Here is a 21,291-nt window from a genome sequence, read left to right on the forward strand (position 1 = left end):
ATCCTGGCAAAGTTGTGGAGAAAAAATAAACACTTTTTTTTTTTTTTTCTTTTGAGACCGAGTTTCGCTCTTGTTGCCCAGGATGGAGTGCAATGGCACGATCTCAGCTCACCGCAACCTCCACCTCTCAGGTTCAAGCGATTCTCCTGCCTCAGCCTCCCAAGTAGCTGGGATTCCAGGCATGCACCACCACGCCTGGCTAATTTTTTTTTTGTATTTTTAGTAGAGACTGGGTTTCTCCATGTTGGTCAGGCTGGTCTCAAACTCCCGACCTCAGGTGATCTGCCTGCCTTGGCCTCCCAAAGTGCTGGGATTACAGGCGTGAGCCACTGCACCTGGCCTAAAAGAAACACTTTTGCACTGTTGGTGGGAATATAAATTAGTTCAACTATTGTGGAAGACAGTATGGCGATTCCTCAAAGATCTAGAGGCAGAAATACCATTTGACCCAGCAATCCCATTACTGAGTATATACCCAAAGGAATATAAATCATTCTATTATAAAGATACATGCATGCATATATTTATTGCAGCACTATTCACAATAGCAAAGACATGGAATCAATCCAAATGCCCATCAGTGATAGACTGGATAAAGAAAATGTAGTACATAAACACCACGGAATACTATGCAGCCATTAAAAGGAACAAGGTCATGTCCTTTGCAGGAGAATGGATGAAGCTGGAAGTCGTTATCCTCAGCAAACTAACGCAAGAACAGAAAACCAAACATTGCATGTTCTCACTTATATGTGGGAGCTGAACAGTGAGAACACGTGGACACATGGAGGGGAAACAACACAGACTGGGGCCCATCAGGGTGGGAGGTGGGGGAGGGAGAGCACCAAGAATAGCTAATGGATGCTGGGCTTAATATCAAGGTGACTGTTTGATCTGTGCAGCAAACCACCATGGCACACATTTACCTATGTAACAAACCTGCACACCCTGCACATGTACCCCAGAACTTAAAAGTTGAAGGAAAAAATAAAATAAAATAAAATGCTCAACTAAAAAAAATAATAATAATTGTAAAGTGGATACACAGTGAGGGTGATAACAAAGGGAGAAAAATAACAAAACAAAACAAATCTTCCACTAAAATTTAGGTTGAAAACTAAAGTTTCAAAACACACAAGTCTAACACTGAGAGACAACCAATAAAATTAACAAATGGAATAAAAATTCACTTTCGATGACTCTGATTTTATAAAAGAGTTGGGTAAGACTGCTCTGTCCTGCCTAACAAAGCTGAAAAGCAAGCCTCTAACAGACTAAACTATTTCTGAGTAACTTAACAGTGACCCAGAATAAAGCTCAAGAATATTTAGAGGAATACAAAAATATCCAGCACCTAGTAAAGGTAAAAGTCACAATGTATAGCATCTGATAAAAAAAAATTACCAGGCATGCAAAGAAGCAGGAAAATATTACCCACAATGAGGAGCAAAACTCTATAGAAATAGATCCAGAAATCATACAAATACTTGAATTAGTAGACAAGGATATAAAAATAGCTCCTAGAACTATATTCCATATGTTTCAGAAGAAAAGTAATGACTGCACATACGATATAGAGGCATGGAAGATATTTAAAAGGCCTAAATCAATATTTAGAGATGAAAAAGATAATGTTTTAGATTAAAAATATAGTGGATGAGATTAACAGCAGATTAGATAATAAAATATTAGTAATCTTGAAGACAACATAATAAAAAGTACTGAAATTGAAACACAGAAAGGAAAAAGACTGAACAACAACAACAAAAAGCATCAGTAAGCCAACTTTTAGGCAGCCATGTAACTGAAGTCTTAACATATCACTGAAGTTTGCAGAGGACAGATAAAGTATTTGAACACATTATGGCCAAAACCTTCCCCAACATGTTGAAAACTATGAAAACCTACAGACCCAAGAATCTCAATGAGCTCCAAGCACAAGAAACAAAGAAAATTACCTAAGGCACATAATAATCAAATTGCTTAAAACCAGTAATAAAGAGAAAATCCTAAGAAAAAGAAAGAAGATACACTACAGTAGCCAAAGAAAAGGAAAAAAGATATACTACACAAAGAGGAACAAAGATAAGAATGACAGCTTTTTAATATTAATAAGAAGTAATGGAAGGCAGAATATCTTTAAAGAACTAAAAGGAAAAAAATCTTGTCAATCTAGAATTCTATACCTATATTTTTCCAAAGCAAAATAAAGACTTTGTCAAACATAACAAAAGCTAAAAGAATTCATCACCAACAGACTTGGACAACAAGAAAAATTAAAGTATGCCTTGGGAAGAAAAATGATACCAAATAAAAATCTGGATTGACACAAAGAAATAAATAGCAGTGAAATGGTAACTACGTGAGGAATTATAACACTTTTCTTATATCTCTTTAAAATATGACCTGAAGGCAGATGGTGATAAGTTAGAGACACATAATAAACTTTAAAGCAACCACTAAAAAAAGTTATTGCTAATAAACCAACAAAGGAGATAAAAATGGAATCACATAAATTATTTAACTCATGCAAATGAGGGCTGAACAAAGGGGAAAAAGAAACAAAAAACAGACTAGCAAAATAAAAGGGGGGAAAAGAAACAAAGAACAGACAAAACAAAAAACGAATAGCAAGATGGTGGAATCAAATCTAACAATATCAATAATCACATTAAATGTAAATGTTTTAAACTCCCTAGTTAAAAGACAAAGATTATCAGATTGGATAAAAACATAAGACCTAGCTATATGGTGCATACAAGAAACCCACTTTAAATAAAAAGACAAAAAGTGTTTACAAGTAAAAGGATGAAAAAAAGATGTATCTGCTAACACTAATCAAAAGAAAGCTGAAGTGGCTACATTAATACCAAACTAGATCTCAGCAAAGACTATTACCAGGATTAAAGAGGTCCATTTCAGAGTGATATAAGGGTCAATTCATCATGCACACAAAATAATCCTAAATGTTTATGAACCTATTAACAGAACTTCAAAATATGAAGCAAAAACTGATATAACTGCCAAGAGAAATAGATAAATCCACAATTATAGTCAGAAATTCTAATACTCCCCACCACTTCAATAATTGATAGCTCCAATATATAGAAAATCATTAAGGACATCAAAAACTTGAATAACACTATCAACCAATTTGACTTGACACTTATAAAACATCTCACCCAGCCGGGCGCGTCGACTCACACCTGTAATCCCAGCACTTCGGGAGGCCATGGGCAGATCATGAGGTCAAGTGATCGAGACCATCCTGGCCAACATGATGAAACCTTATCTCTACTAAAAATTAAAAAAAAAAAAATAGTTGGGCATGGTGGTGCGCACCTGTAGTCCCAGCTACTCTGGAGGCTGAGGCAGAAGAATTGCTGGAATCCAGGAGGCGGAGGTTGCAGTGAGCCGAGATCATGCCACTGCACTCTAGCCTGGTGACAGAGCGAGACTCCACCTCAAAAAAAAAAAAAAAAAAATCTCACCTAACAATAGCAGAACATATATTATTTGTAAGTGCACTAGGACATTTACAAAAGAGAGAATATATTTGGATTATAAAACAACCCTCAATAAATCTACAAGATGTCAAATCATAAAAAGTATGCTAACCACAATGGAATCAAATTATAAATCAATAAGAGATATTTTTAAAATTTCCAAATATTTGGAAACTAAATAACAAACTTCTAAATAACTTAGAGGTCAAGAAAAAAATCAAAAGGGAAATTATTTTAAATCATGGCCCGAATAAAAATGAAGACATGTGTCAAAATGTGGGGAATGCTGATAAAGCAGTACTCACAGGGAAATTGGAAGGCACTAAACATTTCTGTTCCATCTCCTAGAAGAGATGGCCAAATACGGCATGTTCTCACTTTTAAGTGGGAGCTAAATGATGAGAACTCATGAGCCCAAAGAAGGGAACAACAGATACTGGGATCTACTTGAGGGTGGAAGTTGGGAGGAGGAAGAGGAGCAGAAAAGATAACTATTGGGTACTGGGATTAATACCTGGGTGATGAAATAATCTGTACAACAAACCCATGACACGAGTTTACCTATATAACAAACCTTCACATGTACCTCTGAACCTAAATGTTTAAAAACAACAACAACAACAGAAATCTCAACATTACAAAATACAGATCACCAATGAGTCCAAGTTTCAATCAACCAAACAAGCATGAGTTAACGCTTTAGATGCAGAATTTCTTGAGAATATACCCAGATCAATAAATATGATCTGATCTAGAGTTACATTCTATTCTCTGGCTTACAATCCATCCTCACATATATTCCCCAGGATACCACAGATATAAGTTAGCAACATTTTGCAATTCTTTTCAAGGACAGACTATTTCCAGTCAGATCAGATTTTGTCCCTATACTAGGCAGCATGCAGAGATCTGGGCCTCATGACAAGAAAATAGAGGCAGGTCTTAAGTGTGGATAGCCCTTTGCAAAGCAACTGCCCTAGGTGAGGTTATTACAGGATCTTCAAGCAAGAGAAGGCTAATTTTCTCACACATGGAAAGTAAGCAGCTTCTGTCAACAATGGAGGCTCAGAGTGACTGGAGTTTTTTTCAAGATTCTCAGCTCTGTCCACATCTACCTAGATGTCCCCATTCCAAGTCTCAGGGTTCTACTTCTTTCCAATCAATATTCTAAATGAGACACTGACAAAGGTCAGGTAATTTTATTACTAGTGCAGTTAAAACTGTGTTGAGGCACCTGTCACCATGCCTAGCTAATTTTTGTATTTTTTGTAGAGACCGAGTTTTGCCATATTTCCCAGGCTGCTCTCGAACTTCTGGGCTCAAGCAGTCCTCCCGCCTCAGCCTCCCAAAGTGCTGGGATTATAGGCAGTGAGCCAAGATCATGCCACTGCACTCCAGCTCAGATGACAGAGCAAGACTGTCTCAAAAATAAAATAAAATAAAACTGTGTTCAATTTTTAGCAAGTCTTTCTGTGGCTACACAAAATAAAGTGCTTTAGAACCACAGAAACTTTATGATTCTCTAAGATTTGACCAATCTAATGCTTTGAAGATCTGAGTTTGACATGTTCTTTCTGTTAGTGCTCCAGTGAACACAGAGGCACCCATCTCACTTCTTCCTCAGTCCCTGTAGTCATCATTACTGTCATAACAGTCAAGCACTTGAGCCACTTGGTCCTCTAGCACACAGCTTCAGAAATAATTTTGTCACAGTCAACCAAATGTATTAATTTGATTGTGATGCCACTACATGTTGTGGGTTACTTAGATTATTTCCCATTGGCAAAGAGCTAAAGAAATTACCAAACCAACCCCCAAATTCTATCTTTGAAAGTTTTCTCACCAGGATCCCATTCTTAGTGATAATTTCTTTATCAGTCAGGGTCCAGGCAAGAATCTGAAAATGCATCCATTATTTTAACAGGGAGATTTGATTTGATTTTTAAAGTTGCCAGCATCAACATCAAGATAAATTTTCATATGAAAAATGTTAACCATATGTTGAAGAACTGAAAAGGCAAAACCAGGACGCTGAGTTACTACTTATGTAATAAGAAGTAGTAACAGCAGGAAGCAGCTATCACTCCTAGGACAAGGGAACAGAGAAAAGAGAATAAAGAGAATTTACTATAGTTTAGAAATGTGGAGGAGAGACTCTGTGGAGCTCAGGACTCAGATCTGAGGAAAGGATACTGGTATCTTTAAGGGAGTGCATAACGCTGATTCTAGCAGAGTAGGAAAGCATAAACTGGAACAAGTGGGACCAAGTATTAATGCCAGAGTGAGGCACTATTGTGGCAAGTGACAGACAAGAAAAGGAATCAACAGGAAGCAGCAAGTCCCTTCATCCTCTTCCAGCCTTCCAGCCCCCTTCCCTTGTTGGCAAAGCCCCATAGGCAGTCAGCTTGCAAAGAAGAAATGTAGTTTAGAGTTCTGCCCTAGATTCACAAAGCAGAGGGTGGTATGAAGTTGAGGTCAACAGCTTAATAAACTGTAGTCAAGAGCATGCCAGGAGTAGCTACTGGAGTCATGGTCCCTGATTATTTGAAACTGTTAAAGGATGTAAATGGACTTTTGGGCTTCTTTGTGCTCAGTGCCTGGCAGAAGCTATCAGAGATCACAGAAATCACTACACGGTGAAAGAAAAATACTGTATTTCTAGTTGCATGCTTCTTTGCTATTGCTATTGGGATTTCAATAATCATATGCTCCTGTTCTTTCTCCACTCCCACACAGTGCAGGTGGACATGGCAAACAGTGGAAGGAAGCAAACAGTGAAAAACTCAAGAGCAGTACTAAGGAAAAAAAGATGACAGAAAACACATGAACAGTAGGAATGGTATTATGGGAGGTTAAAACAAAATAAAACAATGACAAGGGTGAAAAACATGCATATTAACTAGTTTACCCTTCTGATGGGGTACTATTAGAAAGACGTTTTTAAGAGATTTAGATGGTGTCCAAGTTTTCATCATTTCTAGTCAATAAATATGTGGCCTTGGCTTAAGTTCACAAAAAAAAAAAAAAAAAACAGTAAAAAGTTTATCTACATGGGCAAAGCTAACTCAGATGGAGAAAAGGGTTGTGTTAGGCACAAGCTGACTGGTTAGGCCTAAATGAGGATGGAAGTGACTGGTATTTACATGGTCTTGTGGCCTTAGCAGTGCTTAGCTCAGACTTCCAAACGATCTATGATTACATGGGCTTCCACTCTTGTAAAAGTCTTACCTACATGGGGTGATTTGGCAATTATTAAATGTTCAAACCAAGTCTTAAAGCTGGCTGAGCCAGGATTTAAACCTATGTCTGTCTGACTCCAAAATCTGTCTGTTAACCACTACAAACATGAGGCTCCTGACTATCCTCTTCCCAATACTAAAGACTGATAGCTAAGATATCTAACTAGTTGGCCTATTTAAAATAAAAATTAAAGCACATAAGGCAATTATCAACTAGTTACTATTTTCCTTAGTGGAGGAAAATTATGCTTCATTAAGAGAATAACACTAACATTATAGTCATTTAAAAATCTTGTGTTAAGACTGCTTTTTCCACATGGGCAACACCTTCCTAATTCCAATTACAAACTTTTGTGTAATGAACATTAGCAATGAAATCTGATGGATCAAGATAACCAACTGTGTTAAGATTGGTCTTTGTTTTCCAATCTTACCGCCACATGTAAGGAACTGGTATTTCCCATCCTCACCCACATACAAGGCAAGGAATTCTATGCTGTATTGCTGGTAGGGTGAGGAGCAGTGTGGACCTGTTAAAACTTTGATCACTTCCTAAAGATGGCATATATTTTCAGAAACTGACACGGGCCCGTGTTCTTTAAGGCAATCACGTATATGTGATCAAAGGCTATTTTAAAACTCGTTTTACATAGCCTTCTTTATTCACTAACATGTTCTCTGCCCCTCTGTTGATGCTGTCTTCTCTGAAATGCCTTTTATTCCCTACTATACACATTTGACTCCATTTATTTTTCAAGATGATCATTCTCTAAAATCCAGCTCATGTCTCTCTTCAACGGAGTCCTCTCTGACCTCAGACCATGGCTGTTATCCACTTAGAACTGCTGTTTGATCTTTTTGTAACTATTTTTTTTTTTTTTTTTTTTTTGAGACGGAATCTCGCTCTGTCGCCCAGGCTGGAGTGCAGTGGCGCGATCTCGGCTCACTGCAAGCTCCGCCTTCCGAGTTTACGCCATTCTCCTGCCTCAGCCTCCCGAGTAGCTGGGACTACAGGCGCCCGCCACCTTGCCCAGCTCATTTTTTTTTCTTTTTTTTCTTTTTTTTTTTCTTTGAGACGGAGTCCCGCTGTGTCGCCCAGGGTGGAGTGCAGTGGCCAGATCTTAGCTCACTGCAAGCTCCGCCTCCCGGGTTTTTACGCCATTCTCCTGCCTCAGCCTCCCGAGTAGCCGGGACTACAGGCGCCCGCCACCTCGCCCGGCTAGTTTTTTGTATTTTTTTAGTAGAGACGGGGTTTCACCGTGTTAGCCAGGATGGTCTCGAACTCCTGACCTCGTGATCCGCCCGTCTCGGCCTCCCAAAGTGCTGGGATTACAGGCTTGAGCCACCGCGCCCGGCCTCATTTTTTAATTTTTAGTAGAGACGGGGTTTCACCGTGTTAGCCAGGATGGTCTCGATCTCCTGACCTCGTGATCCGCCCATCTCGGCCGTCCAAAGTGCTGGGATTACTAACTATTATCTTCTCAAAGGGATTTTGGAGGCTGCGGCCTAGGAAAACTGTTGTGGGCTAGTTACACGGTTTCGACTCGCTGTTATTTACAAGGCTTGTCTAAACATGATACAATAGCATCTCCTCAAGACAGTAATTGAACCTCTAGGCTAGAAGAATCGCTCAGCGGTTATCTAACAGACCATTCTCCTTGTCTCCAATAGGCAACTGTCCACCTTCGGTGTAACTTATTTCTAAGGTCTCTTCCAGCTCTAAAATTATGATTTTACAATTCTATCGACAAAATATTACTTCAAAAGGTGTGGAATGTATATAGAAACCATTAAATTCTCAAACGGTAACAGTTCAGTTACAAGTTACTCTGAAGGATCTGAGACTAAGGGCTCCATTCAGGTCAGAATCACAACTATTAACCTCGCTTACTATCCAGTCTGTGCACTGTAGCACAGGTGACTGACTCATCCTGGACACACAGTAGGCCCGAATCCAGGACAGAAGCCTACTAGAGAAGCACTTTTTCTCAACACCAGGCCCAAGCCCTTCCTGGCTGCTTTATCGCCTAGAAACAAAGCTGAGTAAAACACCCCAATGCGGTACCACCCCAAGATGCCCCAGCGACGCGGACCACACGGTGATGCAGGGCAGTGACGCAGGTGCAGAGTCCACTTTGTTTTCCTTCCAGAGAAAGTCGGAGTCCTAGGCACCCGGGGACACCGAATCCCCGACGTCCTCCGGCCCGTGGCCTCCGGCTCCTGTGCCCCCTGCAGGTCGTCGCGACCCCACTCCCGGGGTGTTCGCCCCTTCGTCTCTCACCCCTGGGACACTTACCATCCCAATACCAGACCGGTGGTCACGACGAAGCAGGTAAAGACCACCGCGATGTAGAAAAGCGGCGAGTATTCATAAAGCGTTACCAGAAACACCGCAGCCATCAGGGTCTCGCTCTGGACAGAGCCAGGCTCAAGCCGCGTAGCCCAGCCCAGCCCAGCCCGGCTGAGCCCAGCCCGCCCGGCCAGGGTAAAAGCCACTACGGTGCGCCGAAGCGGACAAACTTTGTAGGTCCGCACTCGCCTGGGGTTCTCGCAAGCTAGACTTTAGGGCACCCTCGCCGGCAGCGGGAGCCGGCGTGCCAATCACGGCACCGCCTGCATGACATGCCACGCCCCTCCCGCTCCCGTCCCGAGCTATTGGCTACGCAGACCGGGGGTGGGGGTCCCGACTCGCACCGCTCCTGACTCCCAGGATTGGTACCCAGCGGGCATCCTAGGGCCCAGTGGTCATTGCTGTTCCGCCGGCAAATTCTAAGTAGACTTTGGGGCCAACTCTGTCCCAGCCTTAGGCAATGTAGGTTTTCTGATGTCAGAGAGAGGCGCAGTCTGAAATCTACCTGCGCCGTTTCTAAATCCTGAAACCCTGCCTATTATATAGTAGGCAAATTTGGGAGGAAGTGGAGGAGGAAGAGAAGGAGAAGGGAGGGCATCTTGGGTTGCACAAAATGAAATAACCATAGGTACAGTGAAAACACAAAAGAAGGAGTCTCTACCACAAGCAATTTATACGAGACTTGTCAGCCTTTTCAGATTGGACTTAATCTTAGAGGAAAATCAGCATTGCTTATCCAAAATTCTCTTAGAAATAAAGCATCCGCTTCCTCCCATATCCCCCTCTTTTTCTCCTTTTCTTGTACTCCTCAAATTAGAATTAGCCAAACATTTCAACCTATATTTGTTTCCACTTTAAGAATAATTTTTTAAAAACTTTTTTAACCGCACAGAAGCTTTTTAAAAAGTACAGAAAGTAGCTAAAAGGTCACTCCCTTGTCTCAACGCTGTGAGTCAGCTCCATCAAGGTGGCCTCCCTGAAAGTCTTTCATAACACTTCATTGACACCTCATTGGTTTGCATTTAATCCTAAAGCCACATCTAGCTACATTGGAGAATGGGGATATGTAGTCTTATTATTCGTGAGCAGCAACACACCCTGCTACAAATAAAGAGTTTTGTTACTGAGGAAGAAAGAGAATGGACATTGGGACAGGTAACTAGTAGCCTCTGTCACACTCCCAAATCACCAATAAAATTTGTGCTTGAGAAAGATGAACTAAGTTTGTCCTATGGCCTCACATATTCCTTGGCAAATGACCACGTATTCTCTGGAGCAGCACTGTTTGAGAAGTTTGCTTCTACAATGCAATTTTTAATTACTACATATCGGATTTGTGAAAGTGTGTAGTTTAATCAGCCATCAATTGTTGGACAATTTTTTCCTTGCTATAAGTAACACTGCAGTGAACATCCTTACAGCTAAAGTATTTCCTTAGGATAAATTACCAGAGGTGGAACTGAGAGGTGAAGCAGGGTGGGCCTCTAGGTCAGGTGGGGACTTGGAGAACTTTTCTGTCTAGCTAGAGAATTTAAACGCACCAATCAGCGCTCTTTGTCTAGCTAAAGGTTTGTAAATGCACCAATCAGCACTCTGTAAAAATGCACCAATCAGCACTCTGTAAAATGGACCAATCAGCAGGATGTGGGCGGGGCCAAATAAGGGACTAAAAGCTTGCCACAGGCCCAGCAGTGGCAACCCATTTAGGTTCTCTTCTGTGCTGTGGGAGCTGTGTTCTTTCGTTCTTCACAATGAATCTTGCTGCTCCTCAGTCTTTGGGTCTGCATTACCTTTATGAGCTGTAAGACTCACCGCAAGGGTCTGCGGCTTTGGTTATTAAGACCATGAACCCACCAGGAGGAAAAAACAACTCTGGATGTGCCACCTTTAAGAGCTGTAACACTTACTGGGAAGATCTGCCACTTCCTTCCTGAAGTCAGCGAGACCACGAACCCACAGGAAGGAAGAAACTCTGGACACGTCTGAACATCTGAAGGAACAAACGCGGGACACACCATCTTTAAGAGCTGTAATACGGCAAAGGTCTGCGGCTTCATTCTTGAATTCAGTGAGACCAAGAACCCACCGGAAGGAACCAATTCTGGACACATTTTGGCGACCACAAAAGGACTATCGACCATCACCAAGTCGTGAGCACCATCGGACCGCTTTCGCTTGCTATTCTGTCCTATTTTTCCTTAGAATTCGGGGGCTAAATACCGGGCACCTGTCGGCCAGTTAAAAGCGACTAGTGCCGCCGTGGGACTAAAGACATGGGTATCAGGCTTTATGGGAAAGGGCTCTCTAACTACCCCTGTGACCATGAGCAGAACTCTGAAAGTCATGTTGCCCAAGCCAGACTGGCCCATCTATCGTATCTATCCTGACCCTTGCCTCGTGGGTCCTAATGCCTGTCAGACAAACTTCGCATTGCCTCTTCTCCAAGGCTAGTCCTGCTTCTAAAAACCATTCCCTGTCTCTGGTGATTTTCTAGTTTCTCCTATAAGAATGATTTCTAGTATAAACTTCAGGACTCTGTTACCTTCTTTAGGCACCCAGGCTTGCCAATCAGAAAGACATAATTTTTGCCCAAAGCCCCATTGTAGGTGGGACTATCTGGAATTTTAGGATCCCTCCTCAGACAAGCAGGCCAAACAAAAGCTATTCCTAAAGCTAGGATATGGGGAGCCTCAAAAATTGTATACTTCGTATTCATATAAGTGAGGACAAAAGGCATCACTCTTCCAACATCAGAGATTCCTTCCCTCCCTCAGGGTATGGCCCTCCACTTCATTTTTGGGGCATAACATCTTTATAGGACACGGGTAAAGTCCCAATACTAACAGGAGAATGCTTAGTACTCTTAACAGGTTTTTGAGAATGCGTTGGTAAGGGCCACTAAATGCGATTTTTCTTGGTCCTCCTTGTGGTCTAGGGTTCTTGGGCAGGGGAAGAAATAAACAAAGCAAAACCATAGGCGGTTTTGTCTTTCAGATGGGAAACACTCAGGCATCAACAGATGCACCCTTGAAATGCATCCTAAGCCACTGGGACCAATATGACCCGAAAACCCGGAAAAAAAGGCGGCTCGTTTTTTTTTCTGCACTACGGCTTGGCCCCAATATTCTTTCTCTGATGGGGAAAAATGGCCATATGAGGGAAGTATAAATTACAATACTATCCTGCAGCTTGACCTTTTCTGTAAGAAGGAAGGCAAATGGAGTGAAATACCTTATGTCCAAACTTTCTTTTCATTGAAGGAGAACACAGCTATGCACAGCTTGCAATTTACATCCCACAGGTGGACCTCTCAGCTTACCCCCATATCCTAGCATCTCTATAGCTCTCATTCCTGTTAATGATAAGCCTCCTCTAGTCTCCCCCACCCACAAGGAAATAAGCAAAAAAATCTCCAAAGGACCACAAAAACCCCCCCGCTATCGGTTATGTCCCCTTCAAGCTGTAGGGGCAGGGGAATTTGGCCCAACCCGGTACGTGTCCCTTTCTCCCTCTCTGATTTAAAGCAGATCAAGGCAGACCTGGGGAAGTTTTCAGATGATCCTGATAGGTACATAGATGTCCTACAGGGTCTAGGGCAAACCTTCGATCTCACTTGGAGAGATGTCATGCTATTGTTAAGTCAAACCCTGGCCTTTAATGAAAAGAATGTGGTTTTAGCTGCAGCCCGAGAGTTTGGAGATACCTGGTGTCTTAAGTAAATGATAGAATGACAGCTGAAGAAAGGGACAAATTCCCTACCAGTCAGCAAGCCGTCCCCAGTATGGATACCCACGGGACCTCAACTCAGATCATGGGGACTGGAGTTGTAAATGTCTGTTAACCTGTGTTCTAGAAGGACTAAGGAGAATTAGGAAAAAGCCCATGAATTATTCAATGATATCTGTCATAACTCAGGGAAAGGAAGAAAATCCTTCTGCCTTCCTTGAGTGGCTATGGGAGGCCTTAAGAAAACATACTCCCCTGTCACCCAACTCACTAGAGGGTCAATTGATCCTAAAAGATAAGTTTATTACCCAAGCAGCCGCAGATATCAGGAGAAAGCTCCAAAAGCAAGCCCTGGGCCCTGAACAAAATCTGGAGGCATTATTAAACCTGGCAACTTCGGTGTTCTATAATAGGGACCAAGAGGAACAGGCCCAAAAGGAAAGGCAAGATCAGAAAAGGCCGCAGCCTTAGTCATGGCGCTCAGACGAACAAACCCTGGTGGTTCAGAGAGGACAGAAAATGGAGCAGGCCAATCACCGGGTCGGGCTTGTTATCAGTGTGGTTTGCAAGGACACTTTTAAAAAGACAAGATACAAGCTGCCCCCTTGTCCATGTCTGCTATGCCGAGGCAATCACTGGAAGGTGCACTGCCCTACAGTTCTCTGGGTCAGAAACCCCCAACCAGATGATCCAACAACAGGACTGAGGGTGCCCGGGGCAAGCGCCAGCTCATGTCATCACCCTCACTGAGCCCCGAGTACGTTTAACCATTGAAGGCCAGGAAATTGACTTCCTCCTGGACACTGGTGCGGCCTTCTCAGTGTTAATCTCCTGTCCCGGACGACTGTCCTCAAAGTCTGTTACCATCTGAGGAATCCTGGGACAGCCTGTAACCAGGTATTTCTCCCACCACCTCAGTTGTAATTGGGAGACTTTGCTCTTTCCACATGCCTTTCTTGTTATGCCTGAAAGTCCCACACCCTTATTAGGGAGGGACATATTAGCCAAAGCTTGAGCTATTATCTACATGAATATGGGGAACAAGTTACCCATTTGTTGTCCCCTACTGGAAGAGGGAATCAACCCTGAAGTCTGGGCACTGGAGGGAACAAACTCAAGCTCCGGCCTTAAGCCTTCCCATAGGATGAAACTTTTCTTTGTATGTCACAGAGAGAGCAGGGATAGCTCTTGGAGTCCTTACTCAGACTCGCAGGACAACCCCACAACCAGTGGCATACATAAGCAAGGAAACTGATGTGGTAGCAAAAGGCTGGCCTCACTGTTTAAGGGTAGTTGCGACAGTGTCCGTCTTACTGTCAGAGGCAATCAAAATAGTACAAGGAAATGATCTCGATCTCTGGACTACTCATGATGTAAATGGCATACTAGGTGCCAAAGGAAGTTTAGGGGACTGGTGCTTCAAATACGCATGTGCATGGCCCTCAACCCTGCCACTTTTCTCCCAGAGGATGGGGAACCAATCAAGCATGTCTGCCAACAAATTATAGCAGACTTATGCCGCTTGAGATGATCTCTTAGAAGTCCCCTTAGCTAATCCTGACCTTAACCTATCTACCGATGGAAGCTGATTTGTGGAGAATGGGATACAAAGGGCAGGTTATGCGGTAGTTAGTGATGTAACCGTACTTGAAAGTAAGCTTCTTTCCCCAGGGCCAAGTGCCCAGTTACCAGAACTAGTGGTGCTTACCCAAGCCTTAGAACTGGGAAAAGGAAAAAGAATAAATGTGTGTACAGATAGCAAGTATGCTTATCTTGTCCTACATGCCCATGCTGCAGTATGGAAAGAAAGGGAGTTCCTAACCTCTGGGGGAACCCCCACTAAATACCACAAGGAAATCACGGAGTTATTGCACTCGGTGCAAAAACCCAAGGAGGTGGCAGTCTTACACTGCCAAAGCCATCAGAAAGGGGAAGGAGAGGGGAGAACAGCAGCATAAGCGGCTAGCAGAGGCAGGGAAAGACCAGCAGAAAGGAAAGACACAGAGACAAAGAGGGAGTCAGAAAGAGGGAGGCAAAGAAGTCAGAGAAAGAGATGGAAGTAGTAAAGAAAAAAGTATACCCTATTCCCTTAAAAGCCAGGGTAAATTTAAAACCTATAATTGATAATTGAAGATCTTCTACGTGACCCTATAACACTCCAATACCCCCTTGTCAGTGTGAACAAGGGCATAGCCCAGAAGCACTGAGGCCACTGACAACCCATAGCCTTCTTACCAAAAATCCTTAACCCAGCATGTTTCCTAACAGGGGATCTAAATCTTAATTACCATATAAAGGTTTGACCACTTCTAGGAGGAACTCCCTTCAGGACAGGACGATAGATGGTTCCTCCTAGGCGATTAAGGAAAAAAAAAAACAAGACACAATGGGTATTTAGTAAGTGATAAGGGAACACTTGTAGAAGCAGTTAGGAAAATTGCCTAATAATTGGTCTGCTCAAACGTGGGAGTTGTTTGCACTCAGCCAAATCTTAAAGTACTTACAGAATCAGGAAGGAGCCATCTATACCAATTCTAAGTTAATATGTACTGAATGAGGTTTTATTAATAGCAAAGAAAAATTAAAATCCCAAACTTACAAGGTTTTCAACTAAAGTAAAGTTTGCTAAAAGTTAACAGTGTAACATATATTATCCCACTACCACACACTCTCAAAGGGTTTCTCAGTTTGCAAGAAATAACAAAATGTATTTGGCAGGAGTGACTCTCCAAAACCACCTAGGCCTAGACCTCCTCACTGCTGAGAAAGGAGGATTTTGCACCTTCTTAGGGGAAGAAGGTTGCTTTTACACTAACCAGTCAGGGATAGTACGAGATGCTGCCCAGCATTTACAGGAAAAGCCTTCTGAAATCAGACAACGCCTTTCAAACTCTTATACAAACCTCTGGAGTTGGGCAACATGGCTTCTCCCCTTTCTAAGTCCCGTAACAGCCATTTTACTATTACTCACCTTCGGGCCCTGTATTTTTAACCTCCTTGTCAAATTTGTTTATTCTAGAATCGAGGCCATCAAGCTACAGATGGTCTTACAAATGGAACCCCAAATGAGCTCAACTAACAACTTCTACCAAGGACCCCTGGACCCACCCGCTGGCCCTTTCACTGGCCTAAAGAGTTCGCCTCTGGAGGACACTATAACAGCAGTGGCCCTTTTTCACCCCATCCAGCAGGATGTAGCTAAAGCAGTCATTGCCCAATTCCTAACAGCAGTTGGGTTGTCCTGTTTAGAGGGGGGATTGAGAGGTGAAGCAGGCTGGACTTCTGGGTCGGGTAGGGACTTGGAGAACTTTGCTGTCTAGCTAGAGGATTGTAAACGTACCAATCAGCACTCTGTGTCTAGCTAAAGGTTTGTAAACATACCAATCGGCACTCTGCAAAATGGACCAATCGGCAGGATGTGGGCGGGGCCAAATAAGGGAATAAAAGCTGGCCACCCAAGCCAGCAGTGACAACCCGCTCTTGTCCCCTTCCACACTGTGGAAGCTTTGTTCTTTTGCTCTTCACAGTAAATCTTGCAGCTGCTCACTTTTTGTGTCTGTACTACCTTTATGAGCTGTAACATTCACAGTGAGGGTCTGCAGATTCATTCCTGAAGTCAGTGAGACCATGAACCCACCAGGAGGAACAAACAACTCCAGACACGCCACCTTTAAGAGCTGTAACACTAACTGCGAAGGTCTGTGGCTTCACTTCTGAAGTCAGCAAGACTATGAACCCCCATCAGAATGAAGAAACTCTGGATGTATCTGAACATCTGAAGGAACAAACGCCAGACACACCATCTTTTAGAACTGTAACACCACAAGGGTCCGCGGCTTCATTCTTGAAGTCAGTGAGACCAAGAACCCACCGGAAAGAACCAATTCTGGACACAGAACTATGGTTTTAAAAAAAAAAAATGTGTGTTTTAAAGACTTTGTAGAGACACTGCTCTCCAGAAATGTACCAATTTGTATTCCACTCTTTCATCCACAGTTTTGCCATCATTTGATATTGTCACTTAACAAAAATATTGGCCAATCTGAAAGGCAGTTTTATGATAACAATGAAGAAAAAAACCCAAAGTTTTTATAATGAAATGAAAATGTAGGAATTTCCAAGTTAAAGTGGCATTAAACACATACATTTAATTTTTCTTCCTCCTCAAGTCCACTAAAACTACAGTAAAGAGATTAAAAACATAAATCTACAAAAACAAGAACAGGAAATATAGCAACATATTGGGATGATGAATAGGGATAATTCACTAACCAATACATGAAAGCCAAATCCCAAACCCTCTGTGGAGAAAACTGAGACCCAAACTGATTTACTTTGAATAATTCTCAAAAAGAACAAGACCTAATACAAACTTAACTAGAGTCTTTATCATTTCCCACTGGGATATCTGCTATGGCCACTGAAATTTGTCTCTCTAGTTCCAGCACAGATTTTCCAATGTATTCTTCACAGTGATACACAAAAATGATTTTTCCACAGCATGTACTTTACTCCATTCCCAAAACCCCTGATTGTCATGTTTTATTTCCTTGAGGACAAAGTTCCCAAGGTCCTTGTTTGGTATACTTGCTTCTTCATGACTCAACTTCTAATTTTCCCTCATTTACTCAGAAAATGTTTGAGTGTCAGATATGTGCCAGACACTCTAGAATACAATTAGGGATACAATAATAATCAGAAAATGACATATCCCTGTTTTTATGGAGCTTAGTATCTGAGGGAAGAGATAAATGTTAACCAAAGAATCGTGAACAAAATATAAAGACAGAATTATGACAAGTGTTTTTTCAAAGAGAAACATGGGCAGCCAGGCATGATGGCTCACGCCAGTAATCCCAGCACTTTGCGACACTGAGGCAGGCTGATCACTTGAAGCCGGAGTTCGAGACCAGCCTGGGGAACATGGCAAAACCCTGTCTCTACTAAAAATACAAAAATTAGCTGGGTGTGGTGGTGCACACCTGTAGTTAAACTACTTGGGTGGCTGAGGCTCGAGAACTGCTTGAACCTGGGAGGTGGAGGTTGGAGTGAGCTGAGACTCGCTGCACCACTGCACTCCAGCCTGGGCGACAGAGTGAGACTCTGTCTCAGAGAGAGAGAGAGAGAAATATGGAGCTCTGAGAGCATATAATGGGGAGAATGAGGAGGATGTAATGTAGAACAAGGAAACCTTCCCTGAAGAACTGATAGTTGAGATGAGGTCTGATGGAGAGAGGCAAAGGAACAGGAGGGGAGGAAGAGCATTTAGGGCAAAAGCTGCAGCACATGCAAAGGTCCTGAGGTGAGAAACTGAAAGACTAGTATGGCTAAAGCATAGTGAGTGAGAAGGAACAGGGTATGTGATGAAGATGGAGAGATAGGTAGGGCCCAGACCATACAGGAGTCATGCCATTTTAACTACATAAATTTATACTAAGAACAATGAGAATCCAGTGACAAGATTGAAGGGTTCATGTGTGGCAATTTATTTGCATTTTGTAGCAATCACTTTGGCTATTGTATAAAAAACTAATTGGAAAGAGGCTGAGGCAGATATGAGTGAATATAGGGACATCAATTAATAGATTCTTTCAAAAGGTCAGGCAAGAAATATTACTAACTCTGATTGGCAAAGTCATCAGGACTTGCAGCAAAGTGAATTATTAATTAGAAATGGTTTCATTTGTGAGTTACAGAAAACAATAATAGTATCTTAATGAAGATAAAAGTGTGTTTCTCTCTCAAGTGAAAGTCCACAAGTAGGCAATACAGGGCCAGTATAGTGCTCCACAGTGCAAGGGACCCAGGCTTCTATTTTGCTCTACCATGCCCAGCTCCCATTCCTAAGATCACCTCATGATCCAAGATGGCTGCTCCAGCTCCAGCCATCAGGTTCATATTCCTGTTAGCAGGGAGGTGGAAGGGGAGGGAAAATAAGACACCATTTCCATTTAAGGATGATACTCTAGGGACACACCGTATATCTGAACTCCACATCTTGCCCGCATTTAACTGCAAGAGAGGCTGGAAAACACAGTCTTTGTTCAAGATGGTCATGTGCGTGGCTACACTAGAGAGTCCTATTACTGATAGATGGAGGAAAAAATTTAAAAGGGAAATAGGAGTCTCTGTCATAGAAGTATATAAGATTTCATGCTTGATTGGACATGGCATATGGGATAGAGGCAGGAGTTGAGGTTTCTGGCTTCTTTCCCAAGATGTCCCAATGGATGTCTATCTTTCACTAAAACTGGATTCTAAATCTCCAGTCTCTCACCATTCATCCTTGTTCCCCTTCCTGCATCCTCTCCTCCTTATTACAAACACTAACTTTAGCCCAACTGAATTACCAGTCTTCTAAAACACCAGAGATATTGCAGATGTAGATTTTCAAGGCCTGAAACTCATACCATTTGGGGGACCCATTCCAAGAAGGTGAACATAAAATTACAATTACAAAATTAAGCATAAGGCCTTGGAAAGGCCCCAGGCAAATGAGGGGCCCCCAAACTTAAATAAACTTCATTCACACTAGGATATTTTAAGCTGCATCTTTACTTTATCACCAAGATTAAACATTTTAAGATGGATTTTTAGGTGCATCCTGACTTCAGAGAAGTTAAAATTTGGGGGTTGGGGATGGGAAGAGGACACCAATCTTTAACTTAGTGAATTAAGCCATTTGTGGATCCCAGAATTGGCCATGCATATTTCTTCCCATGTCTGGAAAGCCCTTCTTCTTTCCTCCCCTTCCTTCTCCTGGCTACCTTTTAGTTACCTTTAAGGACTCAGTTCTGAAGCTCCCTTCTCCAGCAAGCCTTCCTGGATGCTTCCAAACCCTTGGGGAGATGCCTCTCCCAAAGGACCCAGTATGTAACTGTATGGGAGCCCTCTTATTTCTGGGTGAGCATCTGCTCATTAGTGTATTTAGCCTGCTAGGTACCCAGCTCTATGAGCACAGGAATGACACCTAATTGATGTTTGTGCCACCGGTACCTAGCATATGTTGGGTAGTCACATTACCGAATTAATAAATGAAATAAGCTTTTCTCCATGAGATTACTTGGAAGCACAAAGTATCTATATTAGGTTTTTTTTGTTTTTTTTTTTTTTAAAGTTTGACTCAGATGAACAGGAAGAATGGCTGTTCTTTGTTATCTATAACTGATCTAATTTAGCTTGAAACCCCACTCTAGACCCAGCATGGTGGCTCATGCCTGTAATGCCAGCACTTTGGGAGATCAAGGCAGGGAGATGGCTTAAGCCCAGGAATTGAGATCAGCGTGAGCAACATAGTGGGACCCTGTCTCTACAAAAAATTAAAAAGCCTGTAGTCCCAGTTACTTGGGAGGCTGAGGCAGGAGAATGGCGTAAACCCGGGAGGCAGAGCTTGCAGTGAGCTGAGATCCGGCCACTGCACTCCAGCCCGGGCGACAGAGCGAGACTCCGTCTCAAAACAAAAAAAAAAAAAAAAAAAAAAAAAATTAAAAAGTTAACTGGGTGAGGCAGGAGGATTGCTTGAGCAAGGGAGGTTGAGGCTGCAGTGAGCCATGATTGTGCTGCTACACTCCAGCCTGAGTGACACAGCAAGATGCTGTCTCAAAAAGAAAAAAAAAAAAAAAAAAAGCAAAGCAAGACCCTGTCTCAAAAAAGAAGTAAAAGAAAGAAGCCCCACCCTACTATTAGATGGGGTAAAAAGAGAAGAAAATGTGAGCTTAAATTTATCAATAAAAAGTATCTTACGCCTGGCATGGTGGCTCACATCTGTAATCCCAGCACTTTGGGAGGCCGAGGCGGGCAGAGAACTGAGGTCAGGAGTTCGAGACCAGCCTGGCCAACATGGCAAAACCCTGTCTCTACTAAAAATACAAAAATTAGCCCAGCGTGATGGCCGGCGCCTGTAATCCTAGCTATTTGGGAGGCTGAGGCAGGAGAATTGCTTGAACCTGGGAGGTGGAGATTGCAGTGGGCTGAAATTATGTAACTGCTCTCTAGCCTGGCCAATAGAGTGAGATTCCGGCTCAAAAAAAAAAAAAAACTATCTTAGACTCTTCAAGTTTAATTGTGCCTTTTAGGAAGCTGGTCTCCTTTAGGAAAATGTTTAGTCTCTTCTCTCTCTTATGATTCTTCCCAAGACAATATCTGATTGTACAAGGTGTTCATATGACCTGATGGTGGAGGTCAGGAAAATGAGACCTCAGCTCTGCATGACACCTGTAGGTTCTCACTAAGGTGAAGCGGGTTTCATCTGGCTTTTTGTGGTACCAGGCCAGCCCTCGCTGCAGAGATCCAGGGTTCTAGCCATTTACCTCTGGTTGTAAAACCCTCATAAGCTATGGCTCCTTAGCTCTACTAGTTCACCAGACTGCTCACCATCTCCAGTGTTACTTACAGGGGCAATATGTAAACATGTAGATTCTCGCATACGTCACATGCAGGCTACTGAGAAGCAGTGATCTCAGGATGCCCA

At 42.5% G+C, this 21,291-nt stretch overlaps 1 protein-coding gene across 3 annotated transcripts in view; it reads right to left on the reverse strand.

The window, feature by feature from the left end:
* The window catches only part of CGRRF1 (cell growth regulator with ring finger domain 1), a 29,044-nt gene extending 19,754 nt beyond the window's left edge, over positions 1–9,290 (reverse strand). For 2 of the 3 annotated variants that reach the window (XM_009211561.3, XM_003901821.4), the window contains exon 1: positions 9,042–9,290. In XM_009211561.3, coding sequence (XP_009209825.1) covers positions 9,042–9,145 — 104 coding nt within the window. In that variant the 5' untranslated portion in view covers positions 9,146–9,290. Of the gene's footprint in view, positions 1–8,838; positions 9,017–9,041 lie in introns of those variants that run through there. The other variant, XM_009211562.4, reaches the window with a different exon arrangement.
* Positions 9,291–21,291: the final 12,001 nt, after the last annotated feature.

The sequence above is a fragment of the Papio anubis genome, chromosome 7 (genome assembly GCF_008728515.1).
Source record: "Papio anubis isolate 15944 chromosome 7, Panubis1.0, whole genome shotgun sequence".
Taxonomy (NCBI): Eukaryota; Metazoa; Chordata; class Mammalia; order Primates; family Cercopithecidae; genus Papio; species Papio anubis.